This window comes from Anastrepha ludens, chromosome 2 (assembly GCF_028408465.1).
Source record: "Anastrepha ludens isolate Willacy chromosome 2, idAnaLude1.1, whole genome shotgun sequence".
Taxonomy (NCBI): Eukaryota; Metazoa; Arthropoda; class Insecta; order Diptera; family Tephritidae; genus Anastrepha; species Anastrepha ludens.
The window spans coordinates 154,971,060-154,989,507 of record NC_071498.1 but is presented as its reverse complement, the minus strand read 5'-3'; the positions used below and the strand labels follow the sequence as shown (position 1 = coordinate 154,989,507).

Below are 18,448 nucleotides of genomic sequence, written 5' to 3'. Positions count from 1 at the left end.
AATGTAGCTATAATACACACTATACCTTTAGCAAGGTTGCCAAAAAAAGATGACGTGAATTTTATTTATGATTCCTATAAAAAATAATTCGATAGGCCTTCAAGGACAAAGTGCTTGGATGTTAATTTTAACTATAACCTGAAAGAACACAATTGATTTTTACTTTCGCAAAATACTTTGAAGTTCTATTCACTATTTCTCGTACCAATTGTATTTACTGAGTACTAATGAACATTTCATTATCATTGATCAATTTGGGGGTATCGGATTTTAAATTGGTATAAAAAAAACGAAAATTCAAATTGATTGGGCAATCTTCATTGTTATTGTGTAGAACCATTCATAACATTTATTTTTTAAAGATAATCCCTTTCAAATGTTGGCCACAGCTGTGCCGTAATTTGGCCAATAAACACCAATTTGGAATAACTCGCTGGAGGCCTTCGGTTGGTTTCTCGTGAACAGCTTTAGTAATGTTGGCTTCCAATGCCTGAATCGAAGCTGGTTTATCCAAAAAGCATTTAGACTTTACATACCCTCACAAATAAAAGTCAAAAGGTGTGATATCACACGATCTTAGTGGACAATCCAGTGGTCCGAGACGAGACATAAATTGCCCACCGAAACAACGACGTAGTAGAACCAGTGTTTCACGGGCTGTATCGCAATTAGTGCCGTCTTGTTAGAACCAAATGTTGTGGAGATCACGAGCTTCAATTTCCAGCATCAAAAAGTCGTTTATCATAGCGCGATAGCGTTTACCATTCACTGTTACATTAACGTCAGCCTCATCTTTGAAGAAATATGGGCCCATGATTTCTCCATTCCATGGGCCGCACCAAACGGTTGATTTCAATGGAAGTAATAGCTTTTCTTGAATGGCTTCCGGTTGCTCTTCAGCCCAAAAACAACAAGTTTTCTTATTGACATAGCCCTGAAGCCAAAAATGGGTCTCATCACTGAACAGCATAAGTTTGCCTGAGCGCTAGATGAACACTTGCCACAACAAGTTGTACGCAAAAAATTTTCAAAAATTCATGTCGAGCATAAAAAGGGTGGAGTAATTAAAAATAAAATTAAAATATTTTTTTCCTGTTCCACATATTGCTTAAACATAGGTATACACATTTACATTTAAATTCCAACTTCAAAACGCCAAAACTCGATAAAAGTTTTAAAACCAATAAATTTATTTAAATACCATATATGATAATCGACCTGCTCTAATGTACCTCTAAATATGTTTTTATATGAACTTTAATTTTTTTCTTGTAAAATTTGTATCTTTTTTATTTTATTTTCCTATGCACATTTTCCATTCCGTACACTTTACTTTTATAAGCATTTAACTTATACTCATACGCACTTGCTCACATAAATACCACCGCTGATTTGAAATGTTTTAAGCTTTGGCCACTGTCACTTTGTGGAAAAGGGAAATTGTTACATAAAGTTAGGCGCCTTTTTGGCTTTTGTTCTCAATTAAATTTTATTGAAGCTTACACGAGCAATAATTGATAAATCATGCATACTTCACTCTGTATGCACACATACATACGCACAAGTATATACCTTAATTTTGTTGATATGTATCTTGTGCTCGTTGTGCAATTACATACAAATATTTAATATAAGAAAAATATTACACGAAAATAAAATACAGCAAGTACGATAAAACGCGTTAAAGTTCTTTAAGCAAGCAATTCCCTACAGCACTTCTATTCTGCCTTTATACTTAATTACCTACAAATAAATATTTATAATAACTATATACACATGCTAGTATACGTGTTACATACAAACAAACATACACACACACATACATACATCATGCAAATACCTATGTACTCTTTTTTCTCTATCTTTCTCTCTGTTTACTCTCTATTTGTTTCTCTCGGGCTGATTATCGCCCTCCATGGCGTGGTGTGTGTTCTTTTTCGTTGGTTACAGGGCAAGTGGGACGTCATCATCTATCCGGCACACCACTTTCGACCACATCATCCTGTTCACCACCGCCACCACCACCACCGCCGCACGCTTTCACCATGCATCTGAGTGCAGCGCTAAAAAACGAATATCATCCATTGGACTATATACGAGCGGGCGGGGGCAGCGGCGGTGGCAATCACAACACTAACGGCGGCCAAGCATCACATCTATACAATCAATCGGCGAACCAAGGCGGTCTAGGTAACGGTCAAGGAGGTAATAGCGCCATTGTACACAATTCACATCATCAAATGTCCTATCACAATATGTTTACACAATCACGCGAACCGGGCACAATGTGGCGTTGTCGCTCCTGCGGCAAGGAGGTTACCAATCGATGGCATCACTTTCATTCACACACCGCCCAACGTTCACTATGCCCCTACTGTCCGGCCACATACAGTCGCATCGATACATTGCGCTCACACCTACGGGTGAAACATCCCGAAAGATTGCTCAAATTAAGTCCAACCTTGTAAGCAGAGGCTGCTGCTGCTGCTGCTGCGACGGCGACGCGAACAGAGGCTGAACTGCAACACTGGAGGGGGCTATACAAAAACAAGCTCAATGAATGAGTGAATAAAATATTGATATTTGGTGAAAAAAGAAAAAAAAAAAACAAAAAATTATATATATTTTTTAATTTAAAAAAGATGCAACGCTGCAATTCTGCTTAATGGGGTACACTAACTGAAACAGAAAACAAATAAAATGATTCGATGAAAATGAGCACATAATTAAGGCAAAAATTAGCAAAAGAGGCAGTAAAAAATATACGCACACATACAAACACCAAAAAATTAAGAAGAAGAAGAAGAACAAACTGAGTCGGTAAAAATGCACATACAGAGCCACTCAGAAAGCAAAATGTTGATGAACATACCTACTGCGAGATCTGCATGCTGATGCTGATCACGATCGATTACATGCATATGTATGTATGAAGATGTTGGGAGAGAAGCAGCAACAAAGTAACAGCAAAATGCCCAATGTAAAAGTCAGCATCAAGTCAACCAGCAGCCACCACCGAAAGCAAGCAACCGCTAACTTTTCCACCCAAACACAAAACCAACTAAACATAAATATATGTATGTATGTATGTACTAGCGAAATCAATTGTCATTCACACACGGATATACACATTTACTTACATATATATTTATGTTTGCTACTACTCTTATCATAATTGTTAATATATATATATGTAAATGTATATACTTAGATATATGTAAAAATACTAAAAATACTATTAAATAGATTTTATAGCTACACACATAAATACAGATTAGCGATGCTCTTGTTTTAAACGAATATCAATCAATACCAAGCGGTCCTATTAAAATTATGTATATGTACATATAAAGCATATATACAAATGATATCAATTAAGAAGGCAAACAAAGGAGCAAAAACAATTTGTAATTGCATATTTTTCCTAAAATGTCATACTATCCTTTTTTAAGGTGACGTAATTGATATTAAGGTCGGCATATATTGTAGTTGTAAGGATAAATATGTAGATATGTAATGTTTGCAGAAGAAATTTTAAATTCAATGTCAATATATACTATATATTTTTTTGTATCTATGAAGAATTTCTCGGAATATGCTACTTAGGCATGGGTTTGCTAATACAATATTTGTTGATTGAGTCCAGCACTAAAAAATTTTTTTTAATGTTTTAAACAATTCTAGGGTAAATACCACTTAAAGCTAAACTGATTTAGCTGCGAAACAGCATGAAATTAAACAATTCACAAACCTAACCTAACAAATTTTACTAGCAAATGAAAAATTATTGTTGAATTTTGATTTATTTTTAGTGCAAAGTCAATATTTCCCCTTTTTTAAACAAAAATTATGTGTCTACATTGAAGCTAAAATTAAAAAACAAAATTACTAGGAATCCATTTCAGATCTACAACAATTCAAATATGTTTGCTTAATTCGTAATACAAAAATTTAATAATTAAATATTGGAATATATGAAAATAATAAGAAAAATATGAAATAATACAAATAAATAAAAGCATAAAAATAAATAAAAACACAAAATAAATGAATATAAGAACTTTAAATAACAAATAAATAAAAACAAAAAATTAAATAAAAACGAGAACCTTAAATAATTATAACAAATAATAAGAAAAAAAAATGAAATAAAATAAAAAAATTAAATAAATATGAAAACTTTAAATAATTAAAAAATAATAATAATAATAAGAAAAAATGCAATATTAAATAAAAAAATAAATAAACACAAAACATACGTAAACCAAAAGTTAAAAAAAATATAAGAACCAATAATAACTAATTAAAATAAATAATAAAAAAATATGAAATAATAAAAATAAATAAAAACAAAAACTTAAATAAATATAAGAACCTTAAATAATTAAAAAATAATAATAAGAAAAAGCATTAAAAAATAAATACCAAATATGAAAACTTTAAATAATTAAAACAAATAATAAGAGAATTAAGTTTAAAAAAATAAAAATAAATAAACACAAAAAATATATAAACCAGAAGTTAAATAAATATAAAAACCAATAACTATTAATTAAAACAAATAAATAACAATTAATTAAAACAAATAATAAAAAAAAATAAAAACAAAAAATTAAATAAATATGAGAACCTTAAATAATTAAAACAAATAATAAGAAACTCCGTGAAATATCAAGAAATAAAGCTACTATATCGTAAACAAGTTCAAAATTTGTTGAAAAAATTGCAAATATTCTGAAATAGGATGAAACCGAACTGCAGTTAGTTAATAACTAAGAAATCAATGCTGTACAGTTTCGGGAAATAATTAAATTCTGCGTTTGTTTATGTAAAAAATTATAAATAATATAATATAATTATAACAATAAAAAGTACTACACATTGACATAAGCTAGTTTTCGCGTTGTGAATGCTTCAATCGAAATACTACATCGACACTGATCACTAATGCACTGATCAAACTAATCAAAAATTATTATTTTCATAAAAAAGAAAAAACTTCGTATAGAAAAAACTTAAACTTATCAAAATTATTAGCTATCAAAAAGTTTAAATTTAGTGACAACCAAGCGTTTTATATCTATCGCGTTTTATATCTATTGGCAAAGTATAAAACAAAGAATGAATTTGCCCTGTTCCATTCTGAGCTGACAGCCACATGGACACGGCGAAAGAAAAAAAACAAATCAGTTCTGATTTACCAACACCATCTTTAATAGATTCGCCTTGGCTGACAGCCACATGGAAAGGGCGGAAGGAAAAAAAAACAAATTAGCTGATTTACAGATACCAACTTTAATAGATTCGCCTTGATTTAATTACTCTTTCCATTATTGGCAATTGAAAAATGCCAAATAAATTTCGTTTAAAAACAGTACATTCGAAGATATTTTCAAAAACTCTAAATAATTGAATGTAAAACAAAAACAAAACACCAATAATAAATGACTAAGGTCGGTAAAAACATTTTATTAAGCCCAAAATCAATGCAAAAATTACTTTTAAGCAGTCTAAAAAGCGAGCTAAGCCTTTGGGAAAATCAAAAACAAAAAGTCAACGCATGAGTGAGTAACCCTAAATGTATTCGATGTAGTTATGAAATATTTATGTATATCGACTGGCCTGCGCAGAAGTTTTCGGCTATAATATTTAGCATAATCACGAATCTTGTTTCTGTCGGTGGGTGGATTTGCGCGCTGGCGCGCATCAACATCAAAAAAAATTCTTTACCCATTCTAATTCTACTGATCTGCTGAAAACCGCAACATAATCGGTTTTAAGTTTCACTTAAAAAATAACATTGAAAAGTATCTTGAAATAAAATAAAATTGATTTTCACCCAATGCCTTTGCTGTGGCGGGGACATGTTCCAGAAATTATATATTAATAAAAAAAATCTTTTAGCTGTGATTCCATAAACTTAATTATAAAAGCAGGTCTGTGTCAATAGCAAAGCTGCAAAATAATTAAATGAAAATAACAAAATAGTAAATATCAAAAAAACTGAATGTGCACAAATGCACAAAGCAATGTAATTCTGAGAATGAAATAACACCAAAGAGTGGTAAAAAATGAACACAATCAGTTTAGAGTCAGTTAATAATTGAATTCACCTCTTGTTACACGAGTACACCCTGCGACTAAAAGAGCATTACAACTACCAATAGCTGTTAGCAGACTCAACTGCGGAGTCATAAATTCAAGTGGAGAAGTTCCTGTTAGCCTTTCTGTTAAAGACAGAACATTAAAAGTACTAATAGTTTGTTAACAGAGTCAACTGCGGATAGTCGTAAATTTCATGTGGAGCGGTTGCATTTAACCTTTCTGCTGTATACTCTGTCCAACTTAACGTCTCGACACTAAATTTTGGATGACTTTCAATGAAATTGCAAATCAAGACAGCAAATTGCATAAGTTTGGCAATTTATGTTAGACAAAACTTTAATTCATTTGGCCATTTCTTTTCACTAAGTGTTAGCAAGGGGCGAATAGATGAAGCAATTGGTAAAAATGAACATATACTGGCAACGCGGGAAGAAAGTTGCCTTAAATACCACGTGTTTGTACGACAGTGAGTTATGCCAGTCTAATGAGCGCATGCAAAATTTTCGTTAGAAGAGGCATATCTATATATGGCCAACATCTGTGCAGCAATGAGTGACCATTTTGCATGCTTGGCGGCCATTTGGTATTTTCGGTGACGCTCACATTGGCAACATCTTTGATAATGTTAGTTTTCTAGACTGTACATTACCCCTCTTTCTACATACCTGTACCCAAAATTTTGGCGTCCTTTACTCTCCATCGTGCAAGTCAAACAGTGCTTTCAAACAATTCAGAGCGCCGACACAACGCTAGCTTAATTGTCGACATTTTCAGCATGACGACGACAGCATAACATGACAATCCTCACCCTTAAAAATTGCCATCGCATTCAATCAAATTTGACAGTTGTTGTATAAAATGAATAATTGAGTGTCGAGATGTTGAGTAAGAGATAACAGAGCGATGTCCATTGATCTGCACTGTCAACGTCGACTGATGACAGGTCATCGATAAAGTGCATAGAGCAAACTTCATATGAAGTTGTAATAATACGTCAAATAAAGATGCCGTTTAGTTGCCTACTTATACATGTAAAAAGAACTCGTACAAAGTAATTGGTTCTATGTTACTGTTAATTAAAGTAGACAGGTGAGTTTTTTTAACGCCACGAGTACATAGGCTAGCTAGATAATAGACTGCCCAATGATGCAGTATTCTTGAGCGTATAGACAAACTTGTACACATTTTGAATTCATAGAAAAAAGAACACTGAACATTTTCAATATTTATTTCTGAAATATCGTATTTTGCTGACGCCTGTAGAATTTCATTTGTCCTGTTTCACAGTGTACTGTATTGTTCTTGGTTCTCTAATAAATTTTTGGCGATGAAAAATTAGCGATAATTAAGGTTTCTGAACGATGGTTTCAGGAAAGGCAATTATTGACAGAAGAAGAAATGGCAAATCAAACTAAATGCAACTAAATATTTGCAAATCAATTCAACTCAAAGATAAGAAGCAACTCAAAATAACATATTTAGCTATAAGCTGTTTAGCAGAAAAGAATATTAATATATGTATAAATAAAAGTAAAAATATAAAAAAAAACGAAAAGTAAAAGTAAAAGTAAAAATACAAATAAAAATTAAAATAAAAATAAAAATAAAAGTTAAAACTAAAAAAATTTAAGTAAACAAACAATTTAGCTAAAAATAATAACACAAAAAATGAAGTTAAGAACATCGATTAGAAGCGTCGTAAAAAGTAAAAGTAAGAAATGTAAAAACAAAACAAAGAAACGAGAGAAATAATTAACTAAAATACGTAAATGTCATAATTGTCAAAGTAAAAACCAAAAATAAGTGTTTTTTTTTAATATTTAAATGTGAAAATACTAAATTAAATTTAACAAAGTGTTTCAATGGTCAAAATAAACGGTTTCCCACAGATGTACTTGCAAATTGATTTTTCACAAACACAAAAACACACACCACAAATAGGAAGAGGAGCATATTATAAAATATAAAAATTGTAATTATTATAAATTAAAAATAATGTTAATACAAAATAATGAAAACTATAATAATATAGAAAATAATAATTTTAATAAAAATAGAATAATAATTTATTATTATTTTGAGTTTATTACTATTATTATTATTATTTTTGTTGCTTTTAAGGGTTGTGTCTCCGTGGAAATGTGCATCAACGGTGGCTATTAGCACTTCGCGTTAAAAATAGCAAACATTTTCCCAAATTCTGCATCAAGTCGTGAATAGAACTAAAAAAAATAACTGTATTTTGGTTCCATTTTAAATTCATTTGTATTCGCTTTTTTACGATTAAGATTCGTAAAATGCATGCATACTGTGAGTGTCAAAAGAAAGTGTACACCATATATTGATAAATCTTGGCTATTTATTTATTTATTTTGTAATTTCAATTATTTTTTTAAAACAATATACAGTTCATACTACAACAAAAACCATATAAAACAAAGTTTCGAGCCTTGTACAAATTAACACTAAACCTACCATGACGGGTCAAATGACCCATTTTAAAGTTTTTGTCAGAAGTTCTTAGAAATAACATTCTTAAATCGCCGTTTGCCTTCACGAGTTTTATTAAAAAATACTCCTCTCTTCCTAGTTATTTTACCAAAAAATTTATGTGATCTGCTCTAACTACCGTAACGGGTCATTTGAACCACTTTGGTAGGAATAGGAATACATAAAGTATCGGTAGGTTTAGTGTTAAAAAAAAATCCCCAAATTTTCATTTTTATTTCGAACTTTTTACTCGAAATTTTTAGACAAATTTCGGGTATGCAGTTGTGTAGGTCACTCAACTTTGGTACAGAAAAGTGCAAGGTTCAAGCAAACAAAAATATGGTTTTTGAGATCTTTGTTTTTTTGGCCGCGGTCTTGTGCGTCCATTAAAGACCTACTTCACATATTTTTATATGGGAGAAAACACCCAACAGCATCAGCAGAAAAAATTGTTAAAAATCAACGCAATTTTCGAACCACTTGAAATATTTTTTTTTTGTTTTTTTTTTAATTTGATGTACCCGACCTCCGAAGAAATCTGAGTAGGTCTTGTAGTGCAAAGAAGCCAAAGTGGTCGCTTCTTAACACCACATCAGTGCCAAAGACCTCAAGCCTGATTCGAGCGAAGACCGGGCAGACGCACAGAAAGTGGTCCGCCGTCTCAGTCTCCACTTGAAATAAATAAATAATCAAAAAATATATAGTGTACACTTTCTTTTGACGTTGACTGTATATAACGCTTGGTGTGAATCATTTTGATAGCAAAAACAAAAAACATGCTGCATACATATTTACATACATAAAAAACCAATATCCAATTGTAAAAAATGTATAGAAAATTTAAAATTTTAACTTAATCTTAAAAAATCAATTAATTACTCGCGATGGTTTTTAGAAGTCGAGACTTTGCAGAAAGTAATGTTAAAAAGCATACATACACTTAATATAAATACATACATACGTATATTATAAAGCAACAAACACTTGTTCCTTACACCACGATGACTGGCTTTCTCAGAAGCGGAAGCTTCTTGCGTTCATATCAGATCCTCGTGCGTATCACAAGCGGCAGTTGTAGCGCTGCAGCCAAGAAATATTCGCGCGCAATTTGAGAAAGTAAAAAATTCGCAAACCAAACTAACTCAGCGAATGCGATTTACCATCTCCGCAATTGCAATGTCAATGCAAATTTCTATGACGCGGTGACGGAAATCTTTCATTACGACAAATAGTTTCAAGCTTTTCAGCCCGTCTGTTGTAGACTACATCAACGATATTTGTTTTTTCTTCGTTCTTTTTGAGCTTTGTATACATAAGTTATGCGCTCAATTTTTCGCTTAACTACTTACTATAAGCTATTATATATTTTAGATATTTTAAGTTTTGCTATTTAAAAAACAAAAATAAAAATATAAAAAAATCGTACCTACTTTTAAGTGAAACAAAGCAAACATTATTTTGCCGCAACTACAAACAAAAATCAATATACCTCAAATGCATTTCAATTTTAAAATATATATTTTTAATTAAAATTATGTATATGAAATAAAGTAAAAATACGAAACGTATGTAAACGTATTAGTTGCATGCTAAAATACCTATGTACGTATATATGTTATGTATTGTTTTAAGTTAGTGCAAATAAAATTTGAGAAAAAGTGTTCGGTAGTGTATTGTTAAGTTTTAGTTTTTAACTTTTATTTTATTTTATTTTTTTTTGCACACTACGCCAATAGCTAGGATTTAATGTTGGAAACTACATATTAACGCAAAAATATATGAACGTATATTTCCTCCTTTCATTGAAATTGAAATTCGTTGCATAGGTAGAATTAGAAAATGTGCGGTTATTAAGTAATACGATTATAATAATTAATATGTGACAAATCAAAAAAAAAAAACAAAAAAAAAGCTATATATTTCAATTAGCGTTTCTAGATGAACATTCAATGTAAAATTTAAATTATGTTAATCAAAATTTGCTCTGTTAACATTAACATCGCAGAGCCTTATGTTAAATACTGTAAAGCGACCGTGGCTTTCAACATTGTTCCAATACGCACACACACAGCATTTATGTGCAAGTGTATGCTAGAGCGCACGCCTTAGAGAAACCAAACAAAAAAAACGAGCCAATACAACAACTTTTAAATGAGAATATTTCACAAAATGCATACACTCATAAATATTTGTGCATGTGTGTGTATGTACATACTCGTATGTGCAAACAAGTTCTCCTTTCAACTCATGCAAGTTGCTTTAAGTGTAAGAATACTACTTCATGCATTACAGTTAAGTATGTATGTATGTTCACTGGCTTAATTTGTACTATTAGTTGCATAATTTAGATTTATGCAAAGTGCCAATTTGCTGTAAAAAATTAAAAAAAAAAGAAAATTATTTTTAATTTAAAAACTTCGTTCAACGGCAGAAATTATATGCGCTCGCTATACAGAATCCTATTTTTACTACAACATGAAAATATATGTACACTAAGTTGGTTATTAAATATTTACTTATACATACAAACATAATCCTATAACATAAGCATGTACATTTTACTGTGAATCTTTAAGTTTCTTTTTTTTTTTTTTTTTAATTTTCGGTTTTAATCTACGTACTAAAGCGCATAAGTCATATTAAATATTGTATATTTTTTTGTTTTTATTAATACGTTTACTTTTTTCAATTATAAATTTTATTTGTAGCTTTAATAAAAAATTTTTTTACGTTTGCAAAAATTTGTCTGTTAAAAACTTATTAAAAAAACGAGGTAAAGCTTAAACGTAATCCTTTATCGACCACATGAAAGTGACTAAAAAATTTAAGAAAAAGGTAGCGCGTTAAGGCTGCGAATTAAACATTTTGTGATATTCAAAATTATTATTTTTGGAAATTAGTTAAGACTTAAAGTAATGGATTATTATAGAAATCACATTTGAAAACTCATTTAAAGCATTTCAAAATTAGCCCAAAAGAATTGTTAATGTGATATTTTTGGTATCGAAGAACGGAAAAATAGATAATAATAATAATAAATTGAAAAAAAATCATATTGAAATTCTGGCGTTAAATTAAGTCAAACCTAATACAAGTAATTATTTGAAGCTTTAAATAAATGAATTAAAATTTACTTAAAAAATGTTTAAAACATTAATTTTTGTAACAAAATTCCCTTTTGGCCCGCATCTTTAGCACAAAATGTCAAATCTAAAAATGTTTAATTATCATAATTATCAAAAACAAAAAAAAATATATATATATACGGTTAAAAATTTGAAAAGTGTATGAATTAAAAATTACGTTGTCACCTTCAATGTCATATTTTAAGAATCGTATAACATTTGTCCTTATCGATTTAGCTTTCGTGTTTTAATTTTTATTTTTCTTTTAGTTTAAGAGATGATACTTTTCGTTAATGTTTATTTTTGTATAGATTATATGCAAGTAAGTAAACGTGAGTTTTACTTTTGTTAAGGCGTTACACAGTAAACTACAAAATTTATGTACCAAAAAATTTTGAAATAAAAAATATTTTTAAAAAACATAACCCCATCTATTGGTTTATTATGAAAACAGAAATGTGTTTATAGTTTTTTACATATATTCAAATATTATACAAAATTGAAAATTAAGTGAATTTTAAATAACACCTTTCAAAAATTAATTATTATTTATTACTTAAAATTTTTTTTAATAAACACCTTTACATTTTGCAATAAAATTTTACATTGGTCGTTTTAAAAGTCGGTGCACAAATAGAAACCCCTTAATTGTTTGAGGTAAACTTTTGAGGTTGGAGCGGCCGCCATAGCCAAGCGGCCAATTATATATACATATATAAACTTTTTTTTATTTTTCAACATAGCCTCCTTATGGCTTATAGGTTTATAAACACTTGGTGTGTGTTCTTCGAAGAGATGCTACTAACTAAACATCACCGTGATTCACGCCAATAGTGTCATGTCTCTGACTTTGCAAGGGCTTTTCAAACGACGCTCGTATATAGTACGAGATCTAAGCTCCTTTTTTTGTTTTAAGCTAGAACGATTTAGATCTTGAAAGACTAGATTTTCATAATCCTGTTGCTTAGCAGTAGATTAGCGGTAACATACACCTAATTTTCTGCGTCAACTATTCCCAAAATCCACATTTTTTATAGTTATTAGCGAGATAAAATGCAATTTTGTTAAAAATCTGTTTTATAGCATTTCAAAGAAAAACCAGTGGAAGTGTGTTCGACTTTTTCGGACTTTTCACCATTCCGCTCACGAAATGCTATTTATCCGCCTCTTTCATGCGTTTACTGCAAATTTGTATGCCGCCGTTTGCAGTATTCACCCACCAATACGTTTGCGATCCAGCCAATGTAACCTATTAATGTCAATAAAACCTTCTCTCTCTCTCTCTTGGTAAATAAAAGTAGCATGCAATTTTTTTTTTAATTTGACTTTGAGTATGACGCCACTGATGAGGAATTATTTACCAGTTCGGGAATCTCTCATTCTTTAATTTTTCTTTTTTTAACGGCTTTAGCGATTTAATTTTTTATTTTATATCATATATTTTTTGTTTTTGCCAAAAAAGATATCTTTCCACTTTTTAATTAATTTTTCACTTTATTTTGCCTACTTAATCTTTGATTTTCGGCGGCCGCCGTAGCCGAATGGGTTGGTGCGTGACTACCATTCGTAATTCACAGAGAGAACGTCGGTTCGAATCTCGGTGAAACACCAAAATTAAGAAAAAAAAAAAACATTTTTCTAATAGCGGTCGCCCCTCGGCAGGCAATGGCAAACCTCCGAGTGTATTTCTGCCATGAAAAAAGCTCCTCATAAAAATATCTGCCGTTCGGAGTCGGCTTAAAACTGTAAGTCCCTCCATTTGTGGAAGAACATCAAGGCACACACCACAAATAGGAGGAGGAGCTCGGCCAAACACCTAACACGCGCCAATTATATATATATAATCTTTGATTTTCTTGTGAATTCTGTCAGCATTTGCCCCTTTTGCATCACCGCTCGAAATGCGCGATGTACTCACAAAATACCTAGCGTCCATAATTCCTTGCATCGGCAAGACTTTCCTTTAATGTTCGTTCTAATGAAAAAGAATGTTACAAGATTACTTAAATTATTTATTTTCCTCAAGCTTTAACCAAAAAATTATTTATTGCGGATTACTCCGTTCTTCGTGATAGGAGAGAGTTTTTGTTCGCGCGATTGTTCCCCTCTTGGTGATAAGAGAAAGTTTTTGTTCGGGTATTATTCCGTCGCACGATGCAAAAGGGCTAAACGAGATGTTCATATAATGAACATAGGTATAAGGAAATTAACACATACACGTACACACAAAACACGATTTAGTAACTACAAATGCAAACGAGTATGAGGCTTACTAGAAATTCATGCATACATATGAAAACTTTTAGAATTTTTAAATATATTTTTATATGTACATTTGAAAACAGTGTTTCAAAAACTAAAAAATAAAGTAGATTATAAAGTAAAATGTTAAATTAGTTCCTATTAAAAAAATCAACTTCTCAAATTACTTAAAATCTCTGACACTGGTAATTGTGCAGAACACAAACTCCACTTTAACTTGTTTTTTCCTTTAAAAAATATAAATGTGTGTGTATAATAAAAAGCAACGATCCGAATAAAAAAAATGTATGAACATAAAATAGCTTCAATTTTATAAAATATACATACATAATTACTTTATAACGATATAATAGCTAATACTTTCGGGGTCAAAAAAAAAACAATTTTTTTATTCAGCGTACACAAATACACTTTAATTACTATTACATGGTAATTTTTGTAATTTTGTGTGCAAATTTAAATGTGTAAATGTATTAGTAAATGCACGCGAATGTATTTAATGCAATAGTGAAAAGATACGAAAATTATTCAAAAAAAAAAAAAACAAAAAACAATACAAAATAAAAAAACGGAAAAAAAATAATTAAAAACAAATATTTTTTAAATAAATAAGATCAAAAATTAATGCTAATATATAATTATTATATAATATAATTGTAACATTCGAACACATAAAATTTGAAAATTTACCTACAAATATAGCCATTGTTTATTTTCTATACGATAATGCTTATTTACTTTATAGAAATGAATATCAAAGTAAATAGTCAATAAACTTCTTGCATAATACCTAAATATACTATATATTCTAGTATTTTCGAAATAAAATAATTCCACAATAACAGTATTAATGAAAATAGTATGATTCAAATTTGCTATGAGCGTAGCGAAATACAAAAATATAACAATTTTTCCCCCATATCTTTTTTTATACATTAATCTCAAAAATATGCATTTTGGGATGAATATAGAAGTCAGTCGTCGTTTGGAAGCACAATTCAGAATTTCGAACATAGATTTTGAGTGTAAAGGTTATTAAATTTCTCTAATAACAAATATTTTCTAAGGCTCTATTGGAGAGATTTCAGAGTCGCTGACTTTTTCACAGTAAGTATTCCAAAATGTAGATTGAGCGCAACAGAGCAGTAGAGCAGCAGAGCAGTAGGGCAGCAGAACAGCAGAGCAGTAGCGCAGCAGAGCAGCAGAGTTGCATGTGCGACATATCAATGTTGGGCTTCAGCAGAATTATTTGATATACGGGTTTGTATAAAATATAGCGAAAATATTATTTTAACGAAACACATGTGGTATGAAATACATAAATACGTATATTAAAACAAATTACAAAAACAGGTTACTTTGAAGAAGAACGTGACTTACATAGGCGGCGTGCGATAAAGGTATAACAATAACAATATAATAACAATAACAGACCGTTATCCGGCTCTCAGCGAATTTGACAAAATATACTGATAGGCTGACGTAACTGGGGTTACGAAGTGATTTGTTTACAAAACAACTAAGATTTTGTTAGTGATGTAAGAAAAAAAAACAGCACAATATCACTTCATTGCAGTCTGAACAACGACTAATTGGACGAGTGTGTGGATGTGTGTTTGGAGGAGTATGTGAATATGTGTTTAGACGGATGTGTGAATATGTGTGAAGTGGTCGTGCAATATTCGGCTGCCGAGTCCCCCGTGCCCCCCGAACCTTGTAAATAAATCGATCATCCTTGGTAATGAATGGCAAGGAATTGAAAACATTTCTGCATACACATAACAGGCCCATCACAATGGGTCCGTTGCGGCAACAAATTTGACTGACAGCAAAATAGATTAAGCGTATTTGAGAGTAAGGCGCCACATATGTATATACTTGCCGTACGCCCCTGCCGGCATGCACAAAAACTGGCAACTTTCTACTTTTACCGCACGACAAATGGTGCGAAAATGGCAACTGTTTAGCGCAAATTTTTATCGATGGTGTTTTTTATACCAAATTAAATGCAGAAAATAAATTGAATTTAAAGTAATTGAGTAAATTGAAATGCACCCTTAGCTTTTCAATAAAAGCTTGAAAGAGTAGAGAAAGGACTAGACATAACCAAGTGGCCCTGAAAAGTGAATATGAGTCCCGATCTCGAAGTTTTGGTTGCACCCACCGTCTACCATAAATTCTATTAAAACCGTATTTCGCTTCAATAAGCATTTTATAATATATTTTACAACCAACTTCCACGACAGGAACGTTTCATTACCAGTTACAATGTTATAAAGGAAGTTCTTGCCTCTTCTCGCCTCTTTAATGAAGTCTTTCGTATGTTGAATTCTGAGCAATTTTTGGTCCTCAGTTAACTTGTGCGGAAGGAAACGTGCACAGACCTCTCGTAAGCCCAAATGATCATCGATTTTTGGAGATATTCAACTACGATTCCATGAATTTCAACGATGACTTCCGTTCATTTTTGATAAATTTACGAACAAATTCGATAGAGTTTTCGGTGATTAGTGATTTTGGGCGGCCCGTATGTTTATTGTCACTTACGTCCTCACAACCATCTCTCAAACGTGTAAACCACTCATGAACTTTGGCGCGAGGTAGTCAATTATCGCCATAAACTTTTTTTATCAATTCAAATGTTCCGATAAACGTTTTACCGATTTTAAAACCAACTTTTAATTAGCTCTTTGTTCGAAACTCATTTTTAAACACACCTTGTACAACAACCAACCATCTACATCTAGTACAACAAAAAGAGAGAGAACTGCAGACTGCGCAGTCAGCTGAACATGATTGGGATATGGTGCACTGATTCTTGTCCTTTCTGCGACTAAACTCAAGAAACTCCAATGAAGGCGCCGAGAAGGTTAAGTCATATCGGCCAATTGGAGTCAAAAGAAAGGCACATACGCATAACCCAACTTTATCTTGAGCTTAATAAGGGAACTGGGTCTGGATGAGGTACTGTGAAGGCACAAAAGACCATGAGGTCGAAGTGCGAACCTAGAATCAATATACATACATATGTCTATGCCCATGTCTAAATTGAAAACAGCTACATATGTGCATAGTTCGTGTCCGTAATTCAATAATAAATGGTTTGCTCAGTAAGCAGCTTTCCCGTTCCCTCTTGACATATCGACTCCCTTAGCAAGTCACTAGAAATTCTGAGTAAAAGTGAGGAAAAGTAAAATTTGTTGAAAAAATATTTTGTTTTCAAAAGGGTATGCTTATGAGCAACAACTCAGACAAGAGCTAGCAACGGTATTTTCAGGACCAATGTGGCATGGCAATCCGAGCCCGCTGCATTTCCAATATAGATTGCGGAAGTACTTACTAGGTAAAGTTACTTTAAAAATACTAAAGTTATCAAGAATAGTACATTAAGTAATATGTAATTGATCACAGGCCGCAACACCGCAAGTTTTGCTGCTCGTAGTAAAGTGCAAACTGGCCACTGCCTAGGCATCAGCTGTCTGTTAGTTGTCTAAATGGCAGTCCAGAGCATTGTTTACAAGCGCGCGGAATCATTTTGCCGAGAGTAAACGCGAAAAAAGAAAATCAGTAATGGATTTTAAAATCACAGTGTGATTGCAATATGCTAGAAAATCACAATCAGCGATGGTTCATGAGCTCGAACACCTTAAAGTAAATAAAGTTTTTGTTTACCGCACCATTACTTGTTACAATGATACCGGTAGCATCGCGAAACGTCATGGAGGTGATCATCAAAAGACTACAACGTCACGTGAAATGGTTCAAAAAATGAAGAAGCGACTTGAGCGAAATCCCCGACGAAGTGTCAATCAAATGGCGAAAGAACTGAAAATATCTGACCGTAGCATCCGCCGCATACTGAAAAAGGATCTCAAAGTCAAGCCTTATAAGATCCAAAAGGTGCACGATCTCACACCAAAGCAGCAACAAGTCAGACTTGAGAGAACGAAGGAGTTGCTGCGCTTGGCCAAAAGCGGTCAATTTCCGAACATTGTGTTTTCTAACGAGAGCATTTTTTAAATTGAGCAATTCGTAAACTCCCAGAACAATAGGGTTTATTTTACCGAGCGTTCATATGAGAATTTGCGTCATCGATTAGCCACCAGGAGGCAGCACCTGCCACAGGTAATGGTTTGGTCTGCTGTAACCGCAGATGGGCTCTCTCCAATCGTTTTTATCTAGCCTGGCGTCGAGGTAAGTGCGAAATATTATCGGAAAAGTATTCTGGAGCTTTTTTTGAAGCCGTGGGCAGACAAGCAATTCGGTAGCAGACAATGGACGTTTCAACAGGACTGGGCAGCATGTCACAAAGCTCGAGTGAACCAAGAATGGTTAAAAAACAACGTTCCGAACTTCATAACGTCCACACAGGGGCTCTCAAATTCAGCAGACGCGAATCCGATGGATGATTCTCTTTGGGCCATTTTGGAGAGCAAGGTCCGAACTAAAAGATTCACCAGTCTCGA

The 18,448-nt window shown here is 32.1% G+C and overlaps 1 protein-coding gene across 1 annotated transcript in view; it reads left to right on the top strand.

The window, feature by feature from the left end:
* The window catches only part of LOC128855652 (sex determination protein fruitless), a 155,976-nt gene extending 150,095 nt beyond the window's left edge, over positions 1–5,881 (top strand). The window contains exon 8 of the mRNA XM_054090731.1: positions 1,951–5,881. Within this exon, the coding sequence (XP_053946706.1) occupies positions 1,951–2,468 (518 nt within the window). The 3' untranslated portion in view covers positions 2,469–5,881. The remainder of the gene's footprint in view (positions 1–1,950) is intronic.
* Positions 5,882–18,448: the final 12,567 nt, after the last annotated feature.